The sequence below is a fragment of the Sapajus apella genome, unplaced genomic scaffold, assembly GCF_009761245.1.
Source record: "Sapajus apella isolate SASKATOON/1434 unplaced genomic scaffold, GSC_monkey_1.0 scaffold62, whole genome shotgun sequence".
Classification (NCBI taxonomy): domain Eukaryota; kingdom Metazoa; phylum Chordata; class Mammalia; order Primates; family Cebidae; genus Sapajus; species Sapajus apella.
This window is the reverse complement of record NW_022437002.1, coordinates 12,660,139-12,685,245: the sequence shown is the minus strand read 5'-3', so window position 1 is coordinate 12,685,245 and position 25,107 is coordinate 12,660,139. Positions and strand designations below refer to the sequence as shown.

Below are 25,107 nucleotides of genomic sequence, written 5' to 3'. Positions count from 1 at the left end.
TATGGTTTATCCCTGTTGACAATCACCCAGTGTTCTATAATCCTATCCTAGCTTTCTAGTTACATGTAAGGATTAAGGCCTTCACAATCAGTAGATTGAGGCCCATGAAACTGACTTTCAATTCATGCTCCCCACTTCACTGGCTACCATAACTGAGGTGAGTAACATTTAACTCCTTAACTCCTTCTCCTGATACTGAGCCAACCGTAAGAACAAATGACACACACTTCTCCCCCTACTTTTGGGAGTTATGTCAGTAGGGCAGAAGAGCAGATTACCTCTCAGAACATTCTCATGCTCCTGACCACTACCAAAGAACTACATTAAAAATGCTGCCATCTGAAACTCGCATTTCAAGACGAACTCAAACCTGAATTCACTCAATGAGAGTTTGGAGCCAAAGAAAAGTCAACGAATCTTGGGCTGCACTAAGGAAAATCCAGAGTTTCAAATAATAAAGAGAAACCTTTTCCAGGCCTACTCTGGCAAAGTCAAGATTCTCCACCCTTTGAAAGCAATGATTCTCAATCTTGGCTGCATGTTACCATCACCTGAAAAACTTTTAAAAAACAAGATACCGGAGCTGTCCCCAGGAGACCAGCTGAATCAGGAACTCCAGGACAGCAGTCTACAACCTCAGGAACCGGTTGTGTGGAAGACAATTTTCCCAAAGATGGGCAGGGTAAGCATTACAATCTCATACAGAGTGTGCTACCTAGATCCCTCACCTGTGCAGTTCACAATAGGGTTCACACTCCTAGGAGAATCTAATGCTGCTGCTGATCTGACAGGAGGTGGAGCTCAGGCGGTAATGCTTGCTCACTAGCTACTCACCTCATGCTGTGCAGCCTGATTCCTAACAGGCCATGGACCCATACTGGTCTGTGGCCCGGGAATTGGGGACCCCTGCTCTAGTGGGTAGAGTACTGGCATTATGTTTTTTGAAAACTCCCCTTGTGACTATGATCTAAGTGAGAGTTAAGGACTACTGCTTTACAGCCCTGCTACTCAAAGTGAGATCCTTAGACCAGCAATGGCACCACCTGGGAACTCAAATACAGAATCCCAGGTTCCATTCCTAATCTACTAAATCAGCACCAATATTTTAAGAGGATCCTCTCTTATGTGGTTAATACAGACAATAAAGTTTGAGAGGCACTGCCTATGGGAAGGGCTCACATAGCACAGGACCTGTTTTGTAACAGTCCCCCAACCTTCACCACCAAGTTTGTTTAAACAGTTATCTGATTTGATTGTAATGCTAGAAATGTCATCACCGAATCAGGAGGCACTGAGGAATAAAAAGATGAAACTGCCAATTAAAAGAAAGTGACCTAGGCATTAAATTACAGTTAATTGAGGGCTAAATGGGATGCAGACAGTAAGTACAGAATTAGATTTTTCTTTTCAAAATTCAGCATCGTTGCCCACCCACCCCCAACTCACCTCCAAAAAGACAAAGTTAGCTTTCTCTACCCTACTTTCAAAGAGGCCCAGTGGGGCAAAGTCTGTAATTTATTGTTCCTAGAGCTCTGCTGAGCAGGAATATAGTATTTTACACAATCACTTTGGTGCATAATCATCTTGGTATGGTTTTTAACTAATTTCAATCCCAGCTGAACACCACCTGGATTTATAAACTGCAGAGCTTTTAAGTGTCGTAAGAACAAGGTAAAATGAAAGATAAATTGCTTTTACAGGACTCAAACCAAAAGGACTTGAGGCCAGTGTTTCTAACACATCATGAAATACATCAGCTAGCAAACTTCAATTACTTCTTTTTGGAACAATTTGTGTCCCAGTCTGAGATCACAACACCTTATGAATATTCTCATAAGTTTTACTTATGATTGGGTAGTTTAAACATAAGGAATTTTTTTTTTTTTAATCTGTTAGATATTTTCAGGTGTCAACCTAAGTAGCTCTGACGTATCTGAAGAAGTCTGGTTTTAAGTACTGTTGAGTTCTGGAAAGGCACAGATTAAATGCTAAAATATTTGGTCATGTTACACAGGCAGCAGTGCAGTCAGAGAAGCAGAAGCCACCACGTGTTATACTCCTGAGTAGAGGGGAAAATAAGAGTCATACAAAGGGAAAAAAATTACCGACTTTATTAGATTGCATTCTTACTCAAACATGGAACTGATGTTGCTTTGCATTAACCTGAAGTGGAGACTAATTTGTTCAAATGTTTATTGTGTGTCTACTATATGCCAGACATTGTTCTAAGCACCTGATATAAAAGACAGCATGGTAGAGGTCTAGGAGTCCCTTTCAAAAGTACACAGGAGGAGAATTTTAGTCAGTCACCAATAGAAGAATGATTAAAGACAACTCCTCTTTACTTTTCTTTCTCTTCATCCACAAAACCTGAACCAAAACGGAATCCTTCAAAGTACTTCTCTTTTAGCTTCTGATAGACTAGAAGGCTATGTAGTAAAATTTGGTTGACAGATCAGCTTTGTTGGCAATCAAACTTGTAAACTGAATAGGTTATAAATCAAAGCCCAGGGTCTCGAAGAGGTATTTACACACTCATGTAACACAGCAGCACTTAGCCAAGAGGTGGAAGCAACCCAAATGTCCATCAACAGATGAACAGATAAACAAAATGTGGTATATACATAAAACAGGGTGTGATTCTGCCTTAAAAGGCTAGGAGGAGGCTGAGGTAGGAGAATCACTTGAACCTGGGAGGCGGAGGTTGCAGTGAGCTGAGGTCGCACTACTGTACTCCAGTCTGGGTGACAGAGCGAGACTCCCTCTCAAAAAAAAAAAAAAAAAGGGGGGGGGGGGGGGGGGAGAAAAAATGATGCATCATGTCTGTAATCCCAGGTCTTTGGAGAGCCAAGGCAGAAAGATTGCTTGAGTCCAGGAATTTGAGACCAGCCTGGGCAATATAGTGAGACCTCCATCTCTCCATAATTTTTTTTTTTTTTTTAATTAGCCAGGTGTGGTGGTACACACCTGCAGTCCTAGGTGACTAGGACATATAACAGTCTCTTGAACCCAAGAGTTCGAGGCTACAATGAGCTATAATCCTGCCACTGCACTCCAGCAATGAACAGCAGAATGAAACCCTATCTCTTTTAAAAAGAAAAAACAAAGACCACACATGGTGGCTCACACCTATAATCCCAGCACTCTGGGAGGCAAGGTGGGAGGACTGCTTGAGCCCAGAAGTTGGAGACTAGCCAGGGCAACATAGTGGGACCCTACCTCTACAGAAAAATACAAAAATGAGCCAGGTGTGGTGGTGTGCACCTGTAGTCTCAGCTACTCAAGAGGCTGAGGCAGGAAAATCGCTTGAGCCTGAGAGGTCAAGAATGCAGTGAGACATCATTGTACCACTACACTCCAGCCTGGATGACAGAATGAGACCTTCTCTCCAAAAAGGGAAAAAGAAAAGAAAAAAATAAAAAAGGAAGGACATCCTGTCACATGCTTCAACAGACATGCTAAGTAAATAAGATAAGCCAATCACAAAAAGACAAATACAGATATTGTTTGACTTACAATGGGGTTACATCCTGATAAAGCCAATGTAAGTTGGAAAGATCCTAAGTGGAAAATGCATTTACTCCACCTAGCCTATCAAACATCACAGCTTAGCCTAGCCCACTTCAATGTGCTCAGAACACTTACAGTAGCCTAAAGTTGGGCAAAATAATCTAACACAGTCTATTTTACAGGAAAGTGTTGAGTATCTCATAATTTATATATTGAAAGTGAAAAACAGAATGGTTGAATGGGTACTCAAAGTACTGCTGCTACTGAATGCACATCACTTTCTAACCATTCTAAGGTGGAAACAAACATTAAGTTGAATCATCATAAGTAGGGAACTGTTTGTATATGATTCCATTTCTATGAGGTATTAAAAACAGTCAAATTCATAGAAAGCAGAATGGTGGTTGTTTAGTCAGAGTAGAGTTTCAGTACTGCAAGATGAAAAAATTCTCGAGCTATGTTTCACAACAATGTGAATATACTGAACACTTCCGAACTGTACATTTAAAAATGGGTAAGGGGTGAAATTTTATGCGTTTTTTTTTTTTTTTTTTTTTTAAACTAAAAATAAAAAAAAAAAAAAATCAAAGCCCAACAAAACAGAAAAGTTAAGTGCTGAGCTTAAACCTCCAGAGTTTATCTGGCCACTTGCCTGATCCTAGATTTATGTCTCTCGGCTCAAGCTGTGGCACAGACTTGCTCGATCGGCCCCTTCCCACCACACCCCAGGAGGGCATTCGTTTTACAGCAGGCTGACCCCAGCACCAAAAGCTGATAAGCTTAATCACGAGATTATCCCCCTAAAATATGAACAAAACACCCCACTTTTGACTTTATAATTTCATTTTTTCCTCCCTTCTCTTTTATATCTGAGACAGTTTGGATAACTACTACCTAGACTGCAGAAGAGAAACAATGACTTTTCAGTGGAAATCCACTCTGAACCCAGGCCAGTCTGAGAAAGGCCAAGCCAAGTTCAATTGCTGAAAACTCTTCCTATAAATAAACATGACCCAGAGGTATATCCAAAACATGAATTACTTTTTATCCCTGAAGTCAGTGAGCATTTATTATACTGTGTTATTTCATTAGTTACTTATTAGCCTGTCTCATCAGAATATATGTTCCATGAGTGCATGATCCTGTCTGGTTCATTACTGTACCCACAGTAACTAGAATAGCCTTAGTTGGTGCATAAGTACTTGTTAAGTGAATGAATAAACTGACATTGTAACATCAGAGGTTAAAGGTCACTAACCCTAAGCAACTGCAACATTAGTTCTAGATCAGGAAAGAATCCAATGTCTGCTCTGCCAGGATGCTAGTATTTCCAAGGCAGGAATGATACAGCCAACATAGGGAGCTCCTTCAGTATGTGTTAAAATGACACCCTAATGAACGTTCTTCATGAAGGACATGACAACTGTATTATGAAAATATTCCAATTCTAACCTGCCTCACCTTCCACTACCACTCTCATACCACATCCTTCTTTCCTCAGCCTCCACTAAATACACAGTAACCTCCATGCACTCTGAGTGTCTTTGTTCCTCTAACTTTATAGTTAGAGGAACTATAACTCTGGGCCTTCAAGTCTTTATGCATGCCCTTGTCTTTGCCCAAGATAAACTCTCCCATTCATTCTTCCCATCTGGTGAATGCTTAACTCATATTTTAAGACACCTCCCCCTCAAAAAAAAGACCCAACAACAATGTTCCTTTTACTTAAAGCCTTCCCTAATGAGTTAGAAAGAAACAAGCACTATGTCCTCTGTGTTCCTTGACTTTTACCATTTCAGGACTTATCACTGTGCCTGATTCGGTAAGTATTTAATAAATACCTATTGACTAAATGACTCTGGTGGTAATTACTAGATTGTAAGCTCCTCACAGGCCAAGGTTATATTTAATTCTTCTGAGTCAGTAGTTCTCAACAGGGGATGATATTTGCCCATGGGGAAATCTGCCAATGTCTAGAGACATTTTTTGGTTGCCACAACGGGGGGAGAGGTGCTACTGGCATCTAGTGAGTAGAGGCTAGGGGTGCTGCTAAACATGCTATTATTATGCATAAGACAGCCCCTCACAAAAAAGAATTAACTGGCCCAAAATGTCAAAAATGCAGCTGTTGAGAAAGTGATCAAAGTGCATCTTTTAACACCTGGAAAGAGTTCCTGGCTCACAACAGATTTGTTGTTGAATAAATTGCCCAATAGATTTTACCACGTTCTAGAAATGTGGCAGAGCCACTAAATCAGGCCTAAGAAATTGAGCTACAGCTACTGAAGGAAGATGAGATCTGTTTTTCTACAAGTCCTACAGGATATGCCTCACATTAAACTACCTCCAAGTCAAAGTATCCACTACACACCCACATGCCTATGGAAGACCACTGAGATATAAAAGACACTCTTGTAGTTAACTCACACAAGGCAAATTTTATTTTCATTTTCCTACCCACTGGTCAGGGATAAACTGTGCTTTTGTAAATGTGCTTGAAATTAAAAATGCTTTAGTGTGAGTTTTGGTTAATTTCCCATAGCTCTTTACATGCTTTAAAAGTTTCTAATAAAAGTTTCTCATTCTTCCTTACCACTGTTAAATTCCGAATTTCTTCCATGACCCGAGGCCAGAAGGACTGTAGGCTTTGCTGGGCATCACTGCTGCTGGTACCACCAAATCCTCCTTCTGTGGACATTTCGACCACTGAAAGCAAACACATACATAAGACACATTAGGAATAATAAACTCGGATTTTCTGTCCAGATTAGGCATTTGTATCTTTGTGGATGTATGAATCTATTCAATTTTTCAGTTTGATAAGGTATACAGTTGTGATAAGAAGATTTTAACAGAGACTTACATCTTAACAAAAACACTGGGAAGAAAGTTTTTCCTTTTACCTAGCTTATACCATAGAGACTACTGAAGAGCTCCAACTAGAAAATCAAAAGATGCTAGAAATGTAAGCTGAAATCCTAATGTGAATCAAGGGTTTTAACTTCTTCTGTGTGGGGGGTAAAGGAAAGTACTTTGTTGCCCTAGTCTAGCCCGTAATTTTCAATGCCATTCCCTCCAAAGCTTTTTCAAGTACTCGTGGCTTCTCATACTCCATGCCACAGCCTTCAGCAAATTTTTGTATTAAAAGTCCTCAGTGATTAGTACTGTACAGAAATGTAAACCCAGAGTCTTAAAAAATAAGACCCAAGCTGGGCACAATGGTGCATGCCTGTGGTTCCAGCTACTCAGGAATCTGAGGCAGGAGGACTGCTTGGGCCCAAGAGTTCAAGACCAGCCTGGGCAACATAGCAAGACTCTGTCTCTTAAAAAAAGAGAGGGAGAGGCCAGGCGCGGTGGCTCACGCCTATAATCCCAGCCCTTTGGGAGGCTGAGGCGGGTGGATCACAAGGTCAAGAGATCGAGACCATATTGGTCAACATGGTGAAACCCCGTCTCTACTAAAAATACAAAAAAATTAGCTGGGCATGGTGGCGCACACCTGTAGTCCCAGCTACTTGGGAGGCTGAGGCAGGAGAATTGCTTGAACCCAGGAGGCGGAGGTTGCGGTGAGCCAAGATGGCGCCATTGCACTCCAGCCTGGGTAACAAGAGCAAAAACTCCGTCTCAAAAAAAAGGAAAAAAAAAAAAATAGAGAGGGAGAGAGAGCATGTGCCAGGTGTGCCAGGTTTCTTCTTTTGTTTCAGACACTGTGGCCCCATTTCTCTAGGGCTCCTGATGATGATGATTCGTTCTAATCTCAGGCAAATCTGCCTCAAAGGACATGAGCCTAATAACTGAGTAGGAAACATGAAGTCTCTGAAATGAAACTACTTGCCAATTCTTCCCAGTTCCTTCCTAACCTGAACCATGTTATTAGACACAAAGCCTAACACAGCACACTGGCAACTGGAGGCCTTAAAGACAGTTAAAAAAACAAAGGAGAGGTCAGGTGCGATGGCTCACACCTGTAATCCCAAAATTTTGGGAGGCTGAAGCGGGTGGATCACCTTAGGTCAAGAGTTCGAGACCAGCCTGACCAATGTGGTGAAACCCTGTCTCTACTAAAAATACAAAAATTAGCTGGTGGCAGATGCCTGTAATCCCAGCTACTTGGGTGGCTGAGACAGAAGAATGGCTTGAACCAGGGAGGCGGAGGTTGCAGTGAGCTGAGATTGGGCCATTGCACTTCAGCCTAGGCGACAGAGTGAGACTCCGTCTCAAAAACAAAAAACAAAGGAGAATTAAAATTAGAATAGAGAAAGAGGGCCAGAACCTGCATTTAGTCAACCGCTTTGTGAGGAGGGAAGGAAGATGAATAAGGAGCCCTATGTCAGCTGTTAACTGTAGATAACACAGGTTGAGTATCCTTTATCTGAAATTCTGAAATGCCTGGGCCCAGAAGTTTTTGGAATTTTGACTTTTTTTTTTTTTTAGATGGAGTTTCACTCTTGTTGCCCAGGCTGGAGTGGAGTGGCACAATCTCAGCTCACTACAACCTCTGCCTTCCAAGTTCAAGAGATTCTCCTGCCTCAGCCTCCTAAGTAGCTGGGATTATAGGCATTCGCCACCACGCTCGGCTTTTTTTGTATTTTTAGTAGAGACAGGGTTTCACCATGTTGGCCAGGCTGGTCTCAAACTCCTGATCTCAGATAATCCAACCACCTCGGCCTCTCAGAGTGCTGGAATTACCGGAGTGAGCCACCATGGCCGGCCTTTTTTATTTTTTTGGAGTAAGTTTGCGCTATATTTAATGGCCGAGCATCCCAAATCTGAAAATCCAAAATCTAAAATGAGCATTTCCTTTGGGTGTCATGTCAGGGCTCAAAGAGTTTTGGATTTCAGATTTTCAGATTAAGGATACTCAACCTGTATTGTAATGTCTTAAGCGCTTATCTGGCAAATATTTAAATGCAAGAACAGTTTAATTAAACACAAAGAATGGAGAAACTTGCGCTCTCCTAAGACTTTCTATTCTGAGGAATTACTTAAAAAGGTTTAACATGCCAGTGACAGGATGCTGGCAGAGAGCTATGTGAGTCATTAAGAACTAATTCTGAGGGGCTGAAAGAAAAGCACCAAAGCCAGTTGTCACATGACCAGACTTGTTACTTTCCAGGCTCCATGTGGATACACACTGGGCAGAACACTCTACCACAGCAGAATGGAATGAAAGCTGACAACTCTAGGGTTTAGGCTATGGGGATGTCCAATTCACCCTTAAATGTTTACAGGTCTGATTTTTTTTCTTCCCTTTTCCTTCTAAAGGAAATGATGAGGGGAAAGAAATGGAAGGAAAACAAGAATTCAAGCTTCAAAGCAGATTTCATTCTGGTGTAATGACATTAGTGGGTGATGATGTAATGGGAAAAGGTTTGGAGCCAATTTCTGGTGCTAGAGGCCTATAAACAGCTCTATACATCAACAGAAATTCTAGTACCTGGGATGCAATATGATCTTGGAGTTTCTGAAGGGAGTTAAAGGGAAGTGTTCAATCACAGTGGAAAATGACTAGATAAAATCTTAACTCCTAAATAACCAAGTAAGACCCCTGTATTTTCACTTATCATCAATACACAAGTCCTATATGGTACTCTTAGCTGTATTGAGAACAACAACAACAACAAAATTAAGATAATCTAGAGAAGTTTAGTTATTTATCATTATTAATAGTTTCCTACAAGGTACTCAAGACAATGAAGTGAGTGACTCAATTTAACCTTTTTCAAATGGGGCAAACAAAAATATCTTTCTGGAAATAAAAATAATTATCAAGAAACTTTAAAAGAATCTAACCTTTTATTGTATGGGTCCATGGACAAGCCTCATCTTGGCACAATCTGCCATGCAAATTGCTAAGGTCAAAGGAGAAAGATCCGCAACTGTGAGGACGATATCTCTGTATACTTGCTAATGGATGGGGAGGTTCAGCTGGAGTACAAAGATCTGCACAATTTAAAAGTCTTGTAACAAGTTCTGGCTGTTCTCTGATATCCCCCCAAAACATTACAAAGGTACACAATTCAAAAAGCAGTTCTAGAACCATCTGTGCAGTTTGCTTTTAAATTTTGAACTATCCCAACTATGGATGTGCAGGCATGATCAGCCCCCAAACATCTGTGTAGTCAACAGATCATGATCTTTGGCTGGCTCGGAGCCACGTACTGTGGTAGTGGAAGTTAAGTACAAAAGAGAAGTTATCAAATTTTTTTTGAACTGAAAATGTACTAAAGGTTAAGTTTTGAAATTAAGAAGCCCATCTACATTAGGAAACCCCAAACAGATAAAAGCAAAAAATACAAGTCGATAATATCCTTTATATTTTACTGTATCACAGAACTTTAGGACTGAAAAAAAAAAAAAAAGACATAATGAAACACTCAGGTCCACCTCTTTATAAGATGCTCACAGCTTTTCTTCAACCTCTGCCCAACCCCATTTGAGTGCTTACATTTGAGTGCCTCCCACTCTAGTTCCGGGAAACTGGCTTATTGGTAAGACATTCTTTCCCATCTTTGGACAGCTCTAACTGTTCTTCTTTACATTAGGTTTTAGAGTTATGGTCTTTATGATTTTTCCATCCAGCAAACTCTTTTTATAAATTTCTGACTTCAAAAGACAAAGGTACTCTTCCTTTGAAGGACACAAGATCTTCTCACAGGGAAAAGAGAAAAAGGTTTGGAGCATGTTTTCTAGCATCTTTGCAGATATTATTAGTAATATCTCTTAGAAGAATATAAATTGTTAACGTAAATTCCTGGAAAAGGTGAGTAGTTTTATTCAAAAGGCTTTCCCTAAAGCAGATCCATTCTTTGCATGAAGCTTTAAAAACACCCTAATAATTAAAAATATATATATAAAGCAGGCCAGGCACAGTGGTTCCATGCCTATAATACCAACACTTTGGGAGGCCAAGGCAGGTTGATTATCTGAGGTCAGGAGTTTGAAACCAGCCTGGCCAACATGGTGAAACCCCGTCTCTACTAAAAATACAAAAATTAGCTGGGTATAGTAGCACAGCTACTCAGGAGGTCGAGGCAGGAGAATTGCTTGAATCCAGGAGGCAGAGGTTGCAGTGAGCCAAGATCACGCCACTGCACTCCAGCCTGAGCCACAAAGCGAGACTCTGTCTTAAAAAAAAAAAAAAAGAAAAAGAAAAAAATAATAAAGCAACCTTAGCTAATCACCACCTCTTATTTTAATGCATTAATTGCAAATTTGATTTTGCTACAGAAGTAGTCCATTTACAACATCTACAAGCCTATGGAAAATGTGCTGGGTTCATCTTCCAAGATAACAAGGGAAAGAGTGTATTTAAAAATAAGAGGAGGCTGACTGCTGTGGCTTATGTGTGTAATCTCAACAAGTCTGAAGGCTGAGACAGGAGAATCACTTCAGGCCAGTGGTTTGAGACTAGCCTGGGCAACACAGTGATACTCTGTTTCCAAAACATTTTAGGCCGGGGGCTATAGCTCATGCTTGTAATCCCAGCACTTTGGGAGGCTGAGGTGGTGGATCACTTGAGGTCAGGAGTTCAAGACCAGCCTGGCTAATATGGTAAAATCTCATTTCTATTAAAAATACAATACAAAATAAATTAGCCGAGCGTGGTGGTACATGCTTATAAACCCAGCTACTTGGGAGGCTGAGGCAACAGGATCACTTCAACCTGGGAGGAGGAAGTTGCAGTGAGCCAAGATAATGCCACTGCATACCAGCCTGGGCAGCAGAGCTTCAAGACTCCATCTCAAAAAAGAAGAAAAAAAAATTTTTTTAAATAGGCATTGTGGCCACATACCTGTAAGTCTTAGCTACTCAGGAGGCTGAGAAAGGTGGATCTCCACACTCTTTCTCTGCAAAGCCTGTCCCAGAGTTTTGCTCTGTTGCCCAGGCTGGAGTGCAGTGGCACGATCTTGGCTCACTGCAGCCTCTACTTCCTGGGCTCAAGCAATCCTCCTACTTCAGCCTCCCAAGTAGCTGGGACTACAGGCACTCAACGCAGTTGCTATCTCTCCAGAAGTTTTCACTCCTGCTTTATGGAACTGATCCCTCCTTCTTGGGAGCCTTAAGGAGCCCCTGATCTGCACCTCTCTTTCTGTTCTCACCATATTACCCTGTACAATCATTGTAGGATACCTTGTAAGACATACACATCAGTGTGTATGTCTTATTTCCCCTCCTGATATACAAGCTCCTTGAGGGTAGGATCTGCATATGATTCATCATGGATCCCTCACAGTATCTAGCACAGTCTGATAACTACCCCTAACTGGAGGGACAAGACAGTTGCTGGGTTTGGCTTTTCTGAGAAAAAAAGTGAATCTTGGAAAGCTTGACCCTGAAATACTTATTGGAATTGCCTGAAGAACCAGAGGAAATGGTTATACAAGCTATTCCAGTAAGCTTAGAATAAATGAGCTCCGGGATGTTAGAGCAAGGACTACAATCAGAAATCTGCCTGAAACTGACTTACTGAAGTGAATTTAAAATAAAAGGGGATGACAGAAAGGACACACACAAACATCTAAGGCAGTCCTGGAAGCTTCAAGGTAGACTTAAAGGCTGGAAATGTGGGCGCGTACCATTCCCAAGTGTAAATCTTTTGAAAGTCAGAACCTCTTCAGAAAAGTGACCAGGATAGATTAGCAAAGTCTGAAATATTAATGACAATGGGTAAGTAGGAGGAGGATAAATACCTCTGCCTGGACATCCATTAGCAAGAAGATAAGGAGAAAATCATGCAGGAGTGAGACGATTTAATCAGACCACTCAAGAGTGGGCAATCTAGCTGTTACTCTTATATCTAGTTACTCTTTATCATTCTTAAAGAGACCTCAGAAGTTTTCAAAACATCCCAAAATCAGAGTGCTCCTGTTTTAAAATTGTCTTGGAAATCTTTCAAGCTCTTGTTCTCAACCAGGTACCATGCCTGCCAAATCTTCCCTTAGTGATATGCCTGGGCATGGAACAACAGGATGTATCAAAATTATCAACCTCGTAAATAAAAAGAAATCTAAGGTTTTATTGCAATATGACCTGGTTTCTGAAACTCAGTACCTTTAGACTTCAGTTCAGCTCTCTATTCCTTGGCATGTACTTCATTCTCTATACTAAACTCTTCATTATACAAGCCTAAACCCACGATACAGCCCTTTGAGGTAACTAAAACCAAACAGATGTTGTTGGGAGATAATACCCGAAAACCTAACATCATAACAACTGTTCAAGGGGAAGAGACCACAGGAAGCTCCCCTAAAATGAAACTCAATTCTTGACCAATGCTGCTTCCAATTAAAGAAGAGTAAGTCCTCCCTTAATGTCTTCGATACGCTCCTGGAAATTGCAACTTAAGCCAAACATAGAAAAAAAACAATTTTAGCAAAGGCTAATTGATATAAATAAGAGTTAGTTCCTATGGCATATTTCTGGTCACAAAAACATCACCAAACTTCTAAATAAAGATCAAGACACTTCTAATATTAAACACTGAAATAAGTATGAGCTATACATACATTTAAGAAAGATTGAGAAAAATAAAGGCCAGGGCCAGGAGTGGTGGCTCACGCCTGTAATCCCAGCACTTTGGGAGGCCAAGGCAGGTGGACCACCTGAGGTTAGGAGGTCGAGACCAGCCTGGACAACATGGTGAAACCCCATCTCGAAACCCCATCTCTACTAAAAATACAAAAAATTAGCCAGGCATGGTGGCAGGCACCTGTTATCCCAGCTACTCAAGAGGCTGAGGCAGGAGAATCACTTGAACCCAGGAGGCAGAGGTTGCAGTGAGCCAAGATCGCATCATTACACTCCAGCCTGGGCAACAGAGCAAGACTCCATCTCAAAAAAAAAAAGGCTGAGATGGACCAAGAACTAGGCCTCTTACACCAAACAGCCAAGGTGTGACTATAAAGAAAAAGTTCTTGAAGGAAATTAAAAGTGCTCCTCCAGTGAATACACAAATGATAAGAAAGCAAACAGCTTTATTGCCAATAGGAAGAAAGTTGCAGAGGTCTAGATAGAAGATCAAACCAACCACAACATTCGTTTAAGCCAAAGCCTAATCCAGGGCAATGCCCCAACTCTCCTCAATTCTATGAAGGCTGAGAGAGGTGAGAAGGCTACAGAAGAAAAGTTGAAAGCTAGCAAGGGTTGGTTCATGAGGTTTAAGAAAAGAAGCCATCTCCATAACATAAAAGTATAAGGCAAAACAGCAAGTGCTAAGGTAGAAGCTGCAGCAAGTCATCCTGAATATCTAGCTGGGATAACTGACGCAACTGGCTACATTAAACAATTTCAATGTAAATAAAATGGACTTTTACTGGAAGATGCCATCAAGGATTTTTATAGCTACAGAGGAGAAGCCAATACTGTGGAAGCCAGTGGTCATTTACCATTCCAGAAGCCCTAGGGCCCTTAAGAATTATACTAAATCTACTCTGCCTGTGCTCTATAAATAGAACAAAGCTGGGATGATAGCACATCTGTTTACAGCATGGTTGACTATTGTTCAGACCTATTGCTCAGAAAAAAAAAAGATTCCTTTCAAAATATTACTGCTCACTAACAATATACTCGGTCATCAAAAACTCTGATGGAGGCTGGGTGCAGTGGCTCACACCTGCAATCCGAGCACTTTGGGAGCCAAGGTAGGCAGATCACCTGAGGTCAGGAGTTTGAGACCAGCCTGGGCAACATGGCGAAACCCCGTCTCTACTAAAAATACAAAAATTAGCCAGGCATGGTGGCGGGCACCTGTAATCCCAGCTATTCAGGAGGCTGAGGCAGGAAAACTACTTGAACCCAGTGAGCCAGATTGCACCACCGCACTCCAGCCTGGGCACCAGAGCAAGATTCTGTCTCAAAAAACAAACAAACAAAACAAAAAACATTAACCTCCTTGCACATCTCCATCATAGTTTTTCTTTTTTATTTTGAGACATTCTTGCTCTGTCACCCAGGTTGGAGTGCACTGGCACCATCTTGGCTCACTGCAACCTCTGCCTCCTGGGTTCAAGCAATTCTCGTGCCTCAGTCTCCCGAGTAGCCGGTATGACAGATACATGCCACCACGCCCAGCTAATTTTTGTAATTTTAGTAGAGACAGTGTTTCACCATGTTGGCCAAGGTGGTCTCAAACTCCTGACCTCAAGTTATCTGCACGCCTGAGCCTCCCAAAGTGCTGGGATTACAGGCGTGCGCCACCATGCTGGGCTGAGATTAATATTTTAATATCTACTAACACAATATCCATTCTGCAGCTCATGGATCAAAGAGTAATTTCAACATTCAAGTCGAAATTTCTTATTCAAGAAATACACGGCAGTGGCTCATGCCTGTAATCCCAGCATTCTGGGAGGCAGAGGCGGGTGGATCACCTGATGTTAGGAGTTCGATGCCAGCCTGGCCAAAATGATGAAACCTCATCTCTACTAAAAATACAAAAATTAGCGGGACTTCGTGGTGCATGCCCGCAGTCCCAGCTACTCTGGAGGCTGAGGCATGAGGCTACAGTGAGCCGAGATCACACCACTGCACTCCAGCCTGGATGACAACGTGAGACTCTGTCTCAAACATAAAAACACTTAATTCATAAGGCTATAGCTGCCATAGACAGGGATTCCTCAGACATATTTGAGTAAAGTAAATTGAAAACCTTCTAGACAGGATTCATCATTTTAAATTCCATTAAGAATATTCATGGCCAGGTACAGTGGCTCATGCCTATAATCCCAGCAATTTGGGAGGCCAAGGCGGGACGATTGCTTTAGCTCAGGAGTTCAAAACCAGCCTGGGCAACATGGCAAAACCCTGTCTCTACAAAAAAATACAAACATTAGCCAGGCGTGGTGGGTGGCACATGCCTATAGTCCCAGCTACTTGGGAGGCTATGCCTGGGAGGTCGAGGCTGCAGTAAGCTACTGCAGATCATGCTACTGCACTCCAGCCTATGCAACAGAGACCCTGCTCAAAAAAAACCAAAACATTCAAAATTCATGGGAAGTGGTCAAAATACAAACATTAAAAGGAGTCTGAAGTTGATTCCAATCCTCCTGGATGATTTGAGGGGTTCGAGACTTCAGTGGAAGAAGTAACTGTAGATGTGGTAGAAATAGCAAATTAGAAGTGGAGCCTGAAAATGTGACTGAATTGCTGTAGTCTCACGATAATAGTTAACAGACAAGGAGTTGCTTCTTATGGAAGAGCAAAGAAAGTGGTTTCTTGAAATGGAACCTACTCCCAGTGAAAATGCTATGAACATTAGAATATTATATAAACTTAGTTCATAAAATAGTGGCAGGATCTGAGAGGACAAACTCCAAATTTGAAAGAAGTTCTACTCTGGATAATATGCTATAAAACAGAAAAGTATGCTACAGAGAAATCTTTCATGAAAGGAAGGGTCAACTGAAGCAACAACAAACTTCACTGCTGCCTCATTTTAAGAAATTGGCAGGCGGGCACAGTGGCTCATGCCAGTTATCCCAGCACTTTGGGAGGCCAAGGCGCGAGGATCGCTTGAGTCTAGGAGTTTGAGATCTGAAGACCAGTCTGGGCAACACAGGGAGACCCTGTCTCTACAGAAAATATAAAAATTAGCTGAGCATAGTGTCAAGTGTCTGTAGTCCCAGCTACTTGGGAGGCTTAGGTAGGAGGATGGCTTGAAGCTGGGAGACAGAGGTTACAATGAGCCAAGATCATGGCACTGCATTCCACCCTGGGTGACAGAGTGAGACCGTGCCTCAAAAAAAAAAAAAAAAAAAAAAAAAGCTAAAAGCCAGGCAACGTGGCTCACACCTATAATCCCAGCACTTTGGGAGACCGAGGCGGGTGGATCACCTGAGGTCAGGAGCTCGAGACAAGCCTGGCCAACATGGTGAAACCCCATCTCTACTAAAAATACAAAAATTAGCTAGGCATGGTGGCAGGCACCTGTAATTCCAGCTACTCGGAAGGCTGAGGCAGGAGAAATCTCTTGAACCCAGGAGGCAGAGGCTGCAGTGAGCTGAGATTGCACCACTGCACTCCAGCTTGGGCAACAGGAGTGAAACTCCATCTCAAAAACAAAACAAAACAAATATACAAAAAAAAAAAACCAAAAAAAAACGCCACAGAAATTGCCAAAGCTACCCCAACCTTCAGCAGCTACCACCCTAATCAGTCAGCAGCCCTCATCATCAAGACCCTCAAGCAGCAAAAGGTTATGACTTGCTGAAGGTTCAGATGATTATTAGCATTTTTACCAGTAAGGTATTTTAAAATTAAGATATGCACATTTTTTAGACAAAATGCTGTTGCACACTTAATATACTATAGTATAAACATAACTTCTATTTGCACTGGGAAACCAACAAATTTGTGTGACTCTCTTTATTACGATGTCAGCTTTTCTGCAGAGGTCTGGAACCAAACTCACACTATCTGCAAGATGTACCTGTATTTTGCCCTAGTGGAAGCACTGTCGCAAGCATTTTATGTTCCAGTACTGCTCAAGTATTTATTGAGGTTAGTTCTAGGTTTCTTCATTTAAATGAGCTAAGGTTTGTAGGATGTTGCATTTTAAATGATGATGAGAGATACAGAGAAAGGAAGAATATTAATAAAAATAAATGGATGGACGAGGGAAAGAGGGGGTAGGATTTATTTACTAACAGACAATTTGGTTTTTATGTTTATACAGATGGACCTTAGGACTTAGGCCATTATCAATCACAATAGCTAAAAAGCATTTCAAGCCTTAAGAAGGCTTATACTCTCCAAAATAAAACCAATCTAAAATTGACAATTTCACAAGGAGAAAAACAGCACTGATCTGGAAATTAAAAGACCTATGTTTGTGAACTGGCTGCTTGCTGCCTAATAGCTGGTGACCACAGGCCAGTCACTCTATCAAGCCACTCCAGGAATGATGTATACTGAACACATTCCAAAGGGGTCTCTGGTGGTTTGGTGGGGAAGCCATACACTTCGCTATTTGAAGATGTAATAGATGAATGAATACAAAGGAAGCCAAGGTGACTGAGAGAAGAGAAGGTTAAATAGTCTCTATTGAAGCTCATCTAAGGTTTTTATGTAGTCATGCAAGAAAGGACTAAGTTTAGTGCCTGAAACCTTATTACTTACGTTCTAAACCCTCACACAGCTGGGTACCAGCTGGTCATATTTACCGGCAGCTTACTAAATAGTCTTAGTCTTCGCTACTAGAATACTAGAATAAATAACACAGCTCTACTTCCCCAACTCTGATTAATGCTAAGTTTGATGTTTGAGGGTATGTCTGTCATAAGAGGAAGCTGCTTTTCAAAGTGCCTACTGGAAAAGCATGCTTCCTAAAAGACTAAGGCTTGGAAGGGGCTGCACGCTGCTCTCCTTCAAGATCTGTTCACAAGGACACACTTTCAAACTGGCAGAAGACCCAGTTTTCCTTCAAAAACAAATATATTTTTCTATTTGGTATCTAGTACAATATAATTTTTGAAACAGGGGCCAGATCATAATATAGTTGTAGTATAACTAGAAAAAAATGAAAGCACAGCAACTGGTATAAACAATGAAAGTGATGGGAAGGCATGAACAGAACATTTGAAAACTTATTTCTGTGGAACAGAAAATGATATGTAACATCACACATTCTTCCTCATCCTTTCATTAATGCTCAAACTTAAACCATCCCTGCATACATGACAGCAATAAAACACTATCAGTATTTTGTATAATGGAGAAAAAGGGTCAAGTATTTAGTGAAGTATTCTAAAGCAAGGGTCTAAAAACTACAGCTCACAGGCCAAATCTGGCCTATAGCCTGTTTTTAGAAACAGTTTTACTGGAAGACAGCAACCCTAATTAGTTTATTTTTTATTTTTTCTAGATGAAGTCTTACTCTGTCACCCAGGCTGAAGTGTAGTGCCATGATCTCAGCTCCCTGCAACCTTCGCCTCCTGGGTTCAAGCGATTCTCCTGCCTGTCTCCTGAGAAGCTGGGATTATAGGCACCCACCACCACGCCCAGCTAATTTTTGTATTTTTGTAGAGATGCGGTTTCACCATGTTGACCAGGCTGGTCTTGAACTCCTGACCTCAGGTGACCCATCCACCTCAGCCTCCCAAAAAGTTGGGATTGCAGGCGTGAGCCAATATGCCCGGCCCCTAATTGGTTTATACTGTCTATGGCTGCTCTCATGCTACAACAGTAGAGTCAAAGAGTTACAACAAAAATCATATAGCCGCAAAGCCTAAAAGATCTGGCCCTTTAAGGAAACAGGTTCGGCAGGGTGCGGCAGCTCAAGCCTCAAATCCCAGCACTCTGGGAGGCCAACGTGGCAGGATCGCTTGACCCCAGAAGTTTGAGATCAGCCTGGGCAACAGAGTGAGACCCCCATCTCAATAGAAAATAAAAAATTAGCCAGGTGTGGTGGCCCACGCCTGTAGTCCCAGCTACTCAGAAGTCTGAGGCAGGAGGATTGTTTGAGCCGGGGAGGTCAAGTCTGCAGTGAAACATGACTGTGCCACTGCACTCCAGCCTGAGCAGCAGAGCAAGACCCTATCTCAAGAAAAAAAAAAGAAAGAAAAAGTTTCAGATAATACTCTGACCTTGTTTTTTGTTTGTTTGTTTTTGAGATGGAATCTCACTCTGTCACTCGGCTGGAGTGCAGTGGCATGATCTCGGCTCACTGCAACCTCCGCCTCGGGTTCAAGTGATTCTCCTGCCTCAGTTCCCCAAGTAACTGGGACTACAGGCATGCGCTACTGCGCCCAGCTAATTTTTGTATTTTTTAGTAGAGCTGGGGTTTCACCATGCTGGCCAGGATGGTCTTGATCTCTGGACCTCGTAGTCTACCCGCCTCGGCCACTCAAAGTGCTGGGATTACAGGTGTGAGCCACTGCACCTAGCCAATATTCTGACCTTGTTTTAAAACGTTGTTAGGTGTTTTATTTACCCCCTGATTTACTGATGGGGAAAATGATACCAGAGGTTGAGAAGCTTGTCCTAGATCACAGAACTGTTACTTAGCTCCTCTGCCTCCCTTAGAAGCAAGCTGGGCCAGCCACTCTGCCCCACAGAAAAGACTCTTTGACCCTCCAGCCTAATGAGTAAATAAATCCTTGTAGGAAGAATGGTGAGTAACTGGTTTTTCAGGCCTCGATCCTGAAAAGGACATGAGCTAGAGCCAGAAAGGGGGCCTGTAGCCTAAGTTAGGTCATATTCTAAAACAAAGCATCATTTTCTTACTGGGTCCCTTCTGAGATTCACAAATAATCTCTTGCCCAGTTTCTGGCAGTATTTTGTGTTTGTGTGTCCAGGAGAGGTAAGAAGTGTGATTCTGAAGAATGTTTCAAAGATGCCAACTTACGGGCTTTAGAGTGCATAAAATACACACCACATACATTATCCTCAATTGACTCTTAACTCAGTGTTAAATTTATCAATATCATTCCAATTTTATAGTTAAGGTTAAGGGTTGGGTATCAAGTTACTTGCTGAAGATCACAATACAATAAATGATAGAGTCAAAGTGCAAAAGCTTGTCAGCACCGTGCCTCACATCTGTAATCCCAGCACTTTGGGAGGCTGAGGTGGGCAGATCACAAGGTCAGGAGATCAAGGCCAACCTGGTTAACACAGTGAAACCCCGTCTCTACTAAAAATACAAAAAATTTGCTGGGCGTGGTGGCACGCACCTGTAGTCCCAGCTACTCAGGAGGCTGAGGCAGGAGAATCACTTGAACCCAGGAAGCAGAGGTTGCAGTGAGCCAAGATTGTGCCACTGCACTCCAGCCTGGTTGACAGAGTGAGACTCCATCTCAAAAAAAAAAAAAAAAAAAAAAAGCAAAAGCTCTAAAATTCTGTTCTTGATTTATCATAACTTGTTCATTCTCATTTTCTGCACTGTTTAAGGTATACGTATTTTCAAACTGTTAAGACAAATGAGCAGTCTCAAATTGGATCACTTCCCTTTCCATGTCTCTAGGCAGGTCAGCAGCACCTATGAATACTCAGCTGTGAGCAGTTGGGGGGCAGTAAAGCACAAGGTAAACACATAAATAAATAACATGTATTGGATCTGGGGGTTCTTGCTCTCTGGCAAACTGTGATCTTGAGCAAATCTCTTAACTTCTTAGAAACTTCTCTGTTCACCTACAGAAACATCCCACAGGGCAGTTGAAACACATAAATGCTAAAACACATGTTAGAAGGCCTCAAAAAATAGTAAGCTTCATACAACTGCCAGATGGCACCATATCATAATGACTGCTCAAGGCTGGACAAGACACCGACTACTGGTCTGAATAGTCCCAGACACAGTACCAAGCCTAAAGACCAACTAGCTTCTTTCTCTCTACAATTTAGACTACTTACTTTGTTTTTAACACATTTCTTTAAAAAACCTGGTTTCAGATGCATGGAAATACATACTAAAATAGAGAAAGATGTTCTCCCATCTCTTTTATAAACACGAAATAATTTTTAAAGCCCTTTAAACTATTAAATTTGGAACAAATGTACTCTAGTTCCAAAGAAGCAAAGAACTCAAGCTGAAAATGACTGGGAATGATCCAAATTTAAATCCCTGGGAGTGTCAATGATCAATAGGGATACTAGGTTTTCCCTCCATGCTAATCCAAAAACGTTTAAATTCTTAGAATATGTCTCCTTGGGTTAGGAATGGTGGCTCATGCCTGTAATCTCAGCACTCTGGGAGGCCGAAGCAGGAGGGCTGCTTGAGCTCAGGAGTTCAAGATCAACCTGGGAAACAGCAAGACCTCGTCTCTATAAAAAAGGAAAAAAAAAAAAAATTAGCCGGTGTGGTGGCACACACCTGTAGCTCCAGCTACTCAGGAGGCTGGGGCAGGAGGATCACTTGAGCCAAGGAGTTGGGAGACTGCAGCGAACCATGATCTCACCACTGCACTTCGGCCTGGGCAACAGGGAGAGATCCTATCTCAAAAAAAAACAAAACAAAAAACCACAACCACCACCATCACCATCTCTTTGGATACCTCACAATTCCACAAGCTAGGAGTACATGCCTGTTTTGTCTTGTGAAAGGAATCTTGTTTATGTTACAGGGTAGAGGAAACCTAGAGTCCAGGCAGCTCCCAACTCAACCTGGCCCCACTGTCCAAGCAAAAGATTCTGTTTTGAGCTCTAAAGAGAGTTCTGCCCACTTTCATCTATATCTGAGGTCCTGAAGTGAACATGAAAGGAACATGTTCTGGAAAGTTGGAATTTCTCAGATTATATCGTGGATGTTTAAGGTTCTTCTGGAATAGCATTGATAAGAAGCTTGCCTTTACAGTACAACTGTAAAGAAATTAAATACTGTATACCCATTCACTAATCGGTGATGACTAAATTTTTTTTCTCCGCACGAAACCATTCCTGAGACACAAATCTATTTCTCTAATTAGCATATTCACTTGCTTCAGATCTGTGTGACATATTATCTTTTTTGGGAGGCATATTATCTTTTTTTGGGAAGCATATTATTTTATAACCTTAAAATTTTCATGCTCCTATTTTTTCCCGTTTGTCTGACATTTCATTTTGCTTCTGGCACATCCTCAAGGCAAACATGCTTTGCACACAGTGGGGATTCAATACACATCTACTGAATGAACAAACACAGGCTCCTCAATAATTTTTTTAATTAAAAAAATTTTTTTCTTTATACAGTGCCTTGCTCTGTTGCCCAAGCTAGAGTGCAGTGGGGTGATCATGATTGACTGAAACCTCACCTCCTGGGTTCAAGCAATCCTCTCCTGCTCAGCCTCCTAAGCAGTGAGGACTAAAGACGCGTGCCACCATACCTGCCTAATTTTTAAAATTTTTTGTAAAGACAGGATCTTGCTAACTTGCCCAGGCTGGTCTCAGACTCCTGGGATTAAGTGATCCTCTCACCCTGGTCTGCCAAAGTGCTGGGATTACAGACGTGAGCCACTATGCCTGGACAAGAACTATTTTAAGACCCCAAGTATCCCTGGCCTCATTCTAGGTGCTTTTCTTTGAAATTGACAAATGGGAAAATTCCTTCTTAAGTATCTGTGCTCAGTTGTGCAGTAACCTTTGTGCAGTAATCCAGTGGAAGAGCCACAAGAGTGGGGACGGAGAAAACTTGTTCTACTTCGGAAAATGTAGCACAAATGTAGACATTTATCTAACCATAGGCTCCACTGAAAAATGGAAGATTGTGCTGGTGAGTTAATACACCTAAAAACCAGGGAGTTGGGGGGATAAGGGAGGCAGAAAATTTTCTGAAATTTTCAGAAAATTAAAAACCTAGAGGGCATTATAAGAATGTCAATATGAGCTTGGCTGTATTGATTTAGCTGTCTAGATTCTGCTCATTCAGACACACTGTGAATTCTTTCCTCTGCTTAGTGTCTTTTAGCATTGATTTAAATGTTTAGAAGAGAAGAAAGAAAGGAAAAGGACACGAAACGAGACAAATCTTCCAAGCCAACCAAACTCTAAATCTCTCACCTTCATGTATACAACTGTCAGGAACTAAGAACATAAAGACTACCTCAGAGTGCAAAGTGACTGAGATAATTATGCTAATCCCTTCCATTTGTACACACTTTACACTTTTTAAAGTAGCTTCACATTATTTTATATGTTTCTTACTATAAACACGTTAAGATAAACAACACAGGTACAAATATTCCCATCTGATAAAGATACTTTATCCAGGTAGACTGAGGAATTGGCCGAAATCACCAGGGCAAGTTGTATGCCACAACTGAAATTAAAATTCATGTCCTCTGATTCTCAGTTCTGTGCTCTTTCATTAAATCTTCTCCTTTTACTTTAGAATTGATAACAAAAACTACACAGCTGTGAGCCACCATGCCTGGACAAGTACCTAGACAAGTTTCTTAAGAAAACGCAAAACTTAAGAACCTACAGCTTTCCTCAGCCTGGAACACAAATCCACCAAGCCTTTTACTTTTAGTTTTCCTGATCACTCTCCTGGAAAAAGTACTCCAAAAAATCAAGATGCCAGATTCTTACACATTTCTTGAGACAAAGTCTCACTCTGTCACCAGGCTGGAGTACAGTGGCGCAATCTCAGCTCACTGCAACCTCCACCTCCCGGGTTCAAGCAAATTCTCCTGCCTCAGCCCCCCAGCCCCGAGTAGCTGGGACTACAGGCGCCAACTACCACGCCCAGCTAATTTTTATATTTTTAGTAGAGATGGGGTTTCACCATGTTGGTCAGGATGGTCTCAATCTCCTGGCCTCATGATCTGCCCGCCTTGGCCTCCCAAAGTGCTGGGATTACAGGCGAGAGCCACCGCACTTGGCCCAGATTCTTAACACATTTCAAAGTAGAAAGCTTAAACAAGAAAGCTTAAGGTTTTCAAGCTTGTTAAACGGCAGGTGCATCAAAGGAGTAGGACTAGGTCATCTAGTTACCAACCAATAAGAAAGGATCAGGTAGCCTGGTGATGGGAAGTCACTTTATCCTTTCACTATAATTCAGAAGAACAGCCTTAGCCCAGCCGCTTTATTGGAGATATTTCCATTGCTACCCACTTATAGGAGGAATCACCTGGCTAAATTCTATGCAGTGTTTCAAAATTATAGCTGTTGCTACATTGTGAACATGGTGATAATGTTATCTTAATTATCCAGCCATTCCTCCAAGAAATCAGAATTCCTTTGTTCCACCTCACTAGGGGTAAGCAAGAATTGTAAATCACAGCCAGGAAATCTAAAGCAACTATTATTTAAGAACACCATGATTCATCTAAAAATATCAATCTCTGTGGTTCAAGATGAGAACCCAAATTTGGGAGCTACTCAATACATACCACAAAGTGTGTATTCGCATAGCTAAGAAACACCACAGAACACCTAATACAATTCTGAGCACATATCTATTTGGAAAAAGTCCTTCAACTACTTATCTGACCTTAGTGAATTTAGAATTCATTAAAGACAATTTCCCAAAACACTAGTAGTGCTCAATTTTAAATTATCTACCTACTTGTACTATGCTTTGTTCCAAAAAGTGACTGTGTTTACCTATTTTGACAAACACTTTGAAGGGAATTCAATTTCACTGTATGTTTGCTCCCTTTATGATTAGCCTGTTACGTAGCATATGAGATTCAATGATAACTCTGGGAAAGTTCTGTGCCTTTCAGGAGTTCTGTGCTCCTCCAGCAAGTACAGGAAAAAGGGAAGGTAGGAGAAAGAATTAGTCCCTAAGATGGACACAGCTATAGACTGTTTTTCATAAACAGTAAGAAAGTGCAGTATAAAGAGCAAAAGCCTTTGTCATTAGGCTCTGCCTTCTATTCTCACCCTCACAATGGGGATGATTGTCATCTGTCCTACTTACACTAGGTAAATACCAAATAAGAGAATGAGTATGAAATCACTAACCATCAAGTACTATGCTTCATATAAACACTGCATACTATTACACTGCTTAACCACCTTTAAGGGGAGCTTCATGGACATCTGGCCAGTGAATTTCCAAGAGGAAAATAATCATGCACTTCAGATTATAAATAACCAGGTAAAATGGCTGGAAATTTACCACTATCTCTAGTGAAAAGTTTCTTATTGCCTTTAGATTGAGGATAATTACAA

The 25,107-nt window shown here is 41.5% G+C and overlaps 1 protein-coding gene and 1 long non-coding RNA gene across 11 annotated transcripts in view; one reads left to right on the top strand and one right to left on the bottom strand.

The window, feature by feature from the left end:
• Positions 1–25,107, bottom strand: part of NFYC (nuclear transcription factor Y subunit gamma) — an 80,186-nt gene that overhangs the window by 28,500 nt on the left and 26,579 nt on the right. For 3 of the 10 annotated variants that reach the window (XM_032247115.1, XM_032247116.1, XM_032247118.1), the window contains exon 2: positions 6,104–6,216. In XM_032247115.1, coding sequence (XP_032103006.1) covers positions 6,104–6,208 — 105 coding nt within the window. In that variant the 5' untranslated portion in view covers positions 6,209–6,216. Of the gene's footprint in view, positions 1–6,103; positions 6,217–7,009; positions 7,032–9,303; positions 9,801–14,259; positions 14,280–16,437; positions 16,452–20,566; positions 20,664–25,107 lie in introns of those variants that run through there. The other 7 variants (XM_032247119.1, XM_032247122.1, XM_032247121.1 and 4 more) reach the window with 7 other exon arrangements.
• On the top strand, positions 1–25,107 carry LOC116529358. Its single transcript, XR_004259470.1, has 3 exons — positions 1–206; positions 13,869–13,876; positions 25,097–25,107. It is a non-coding gene; the product is annotated as an uncharacterized LOC116529358 (long non-coding RNA).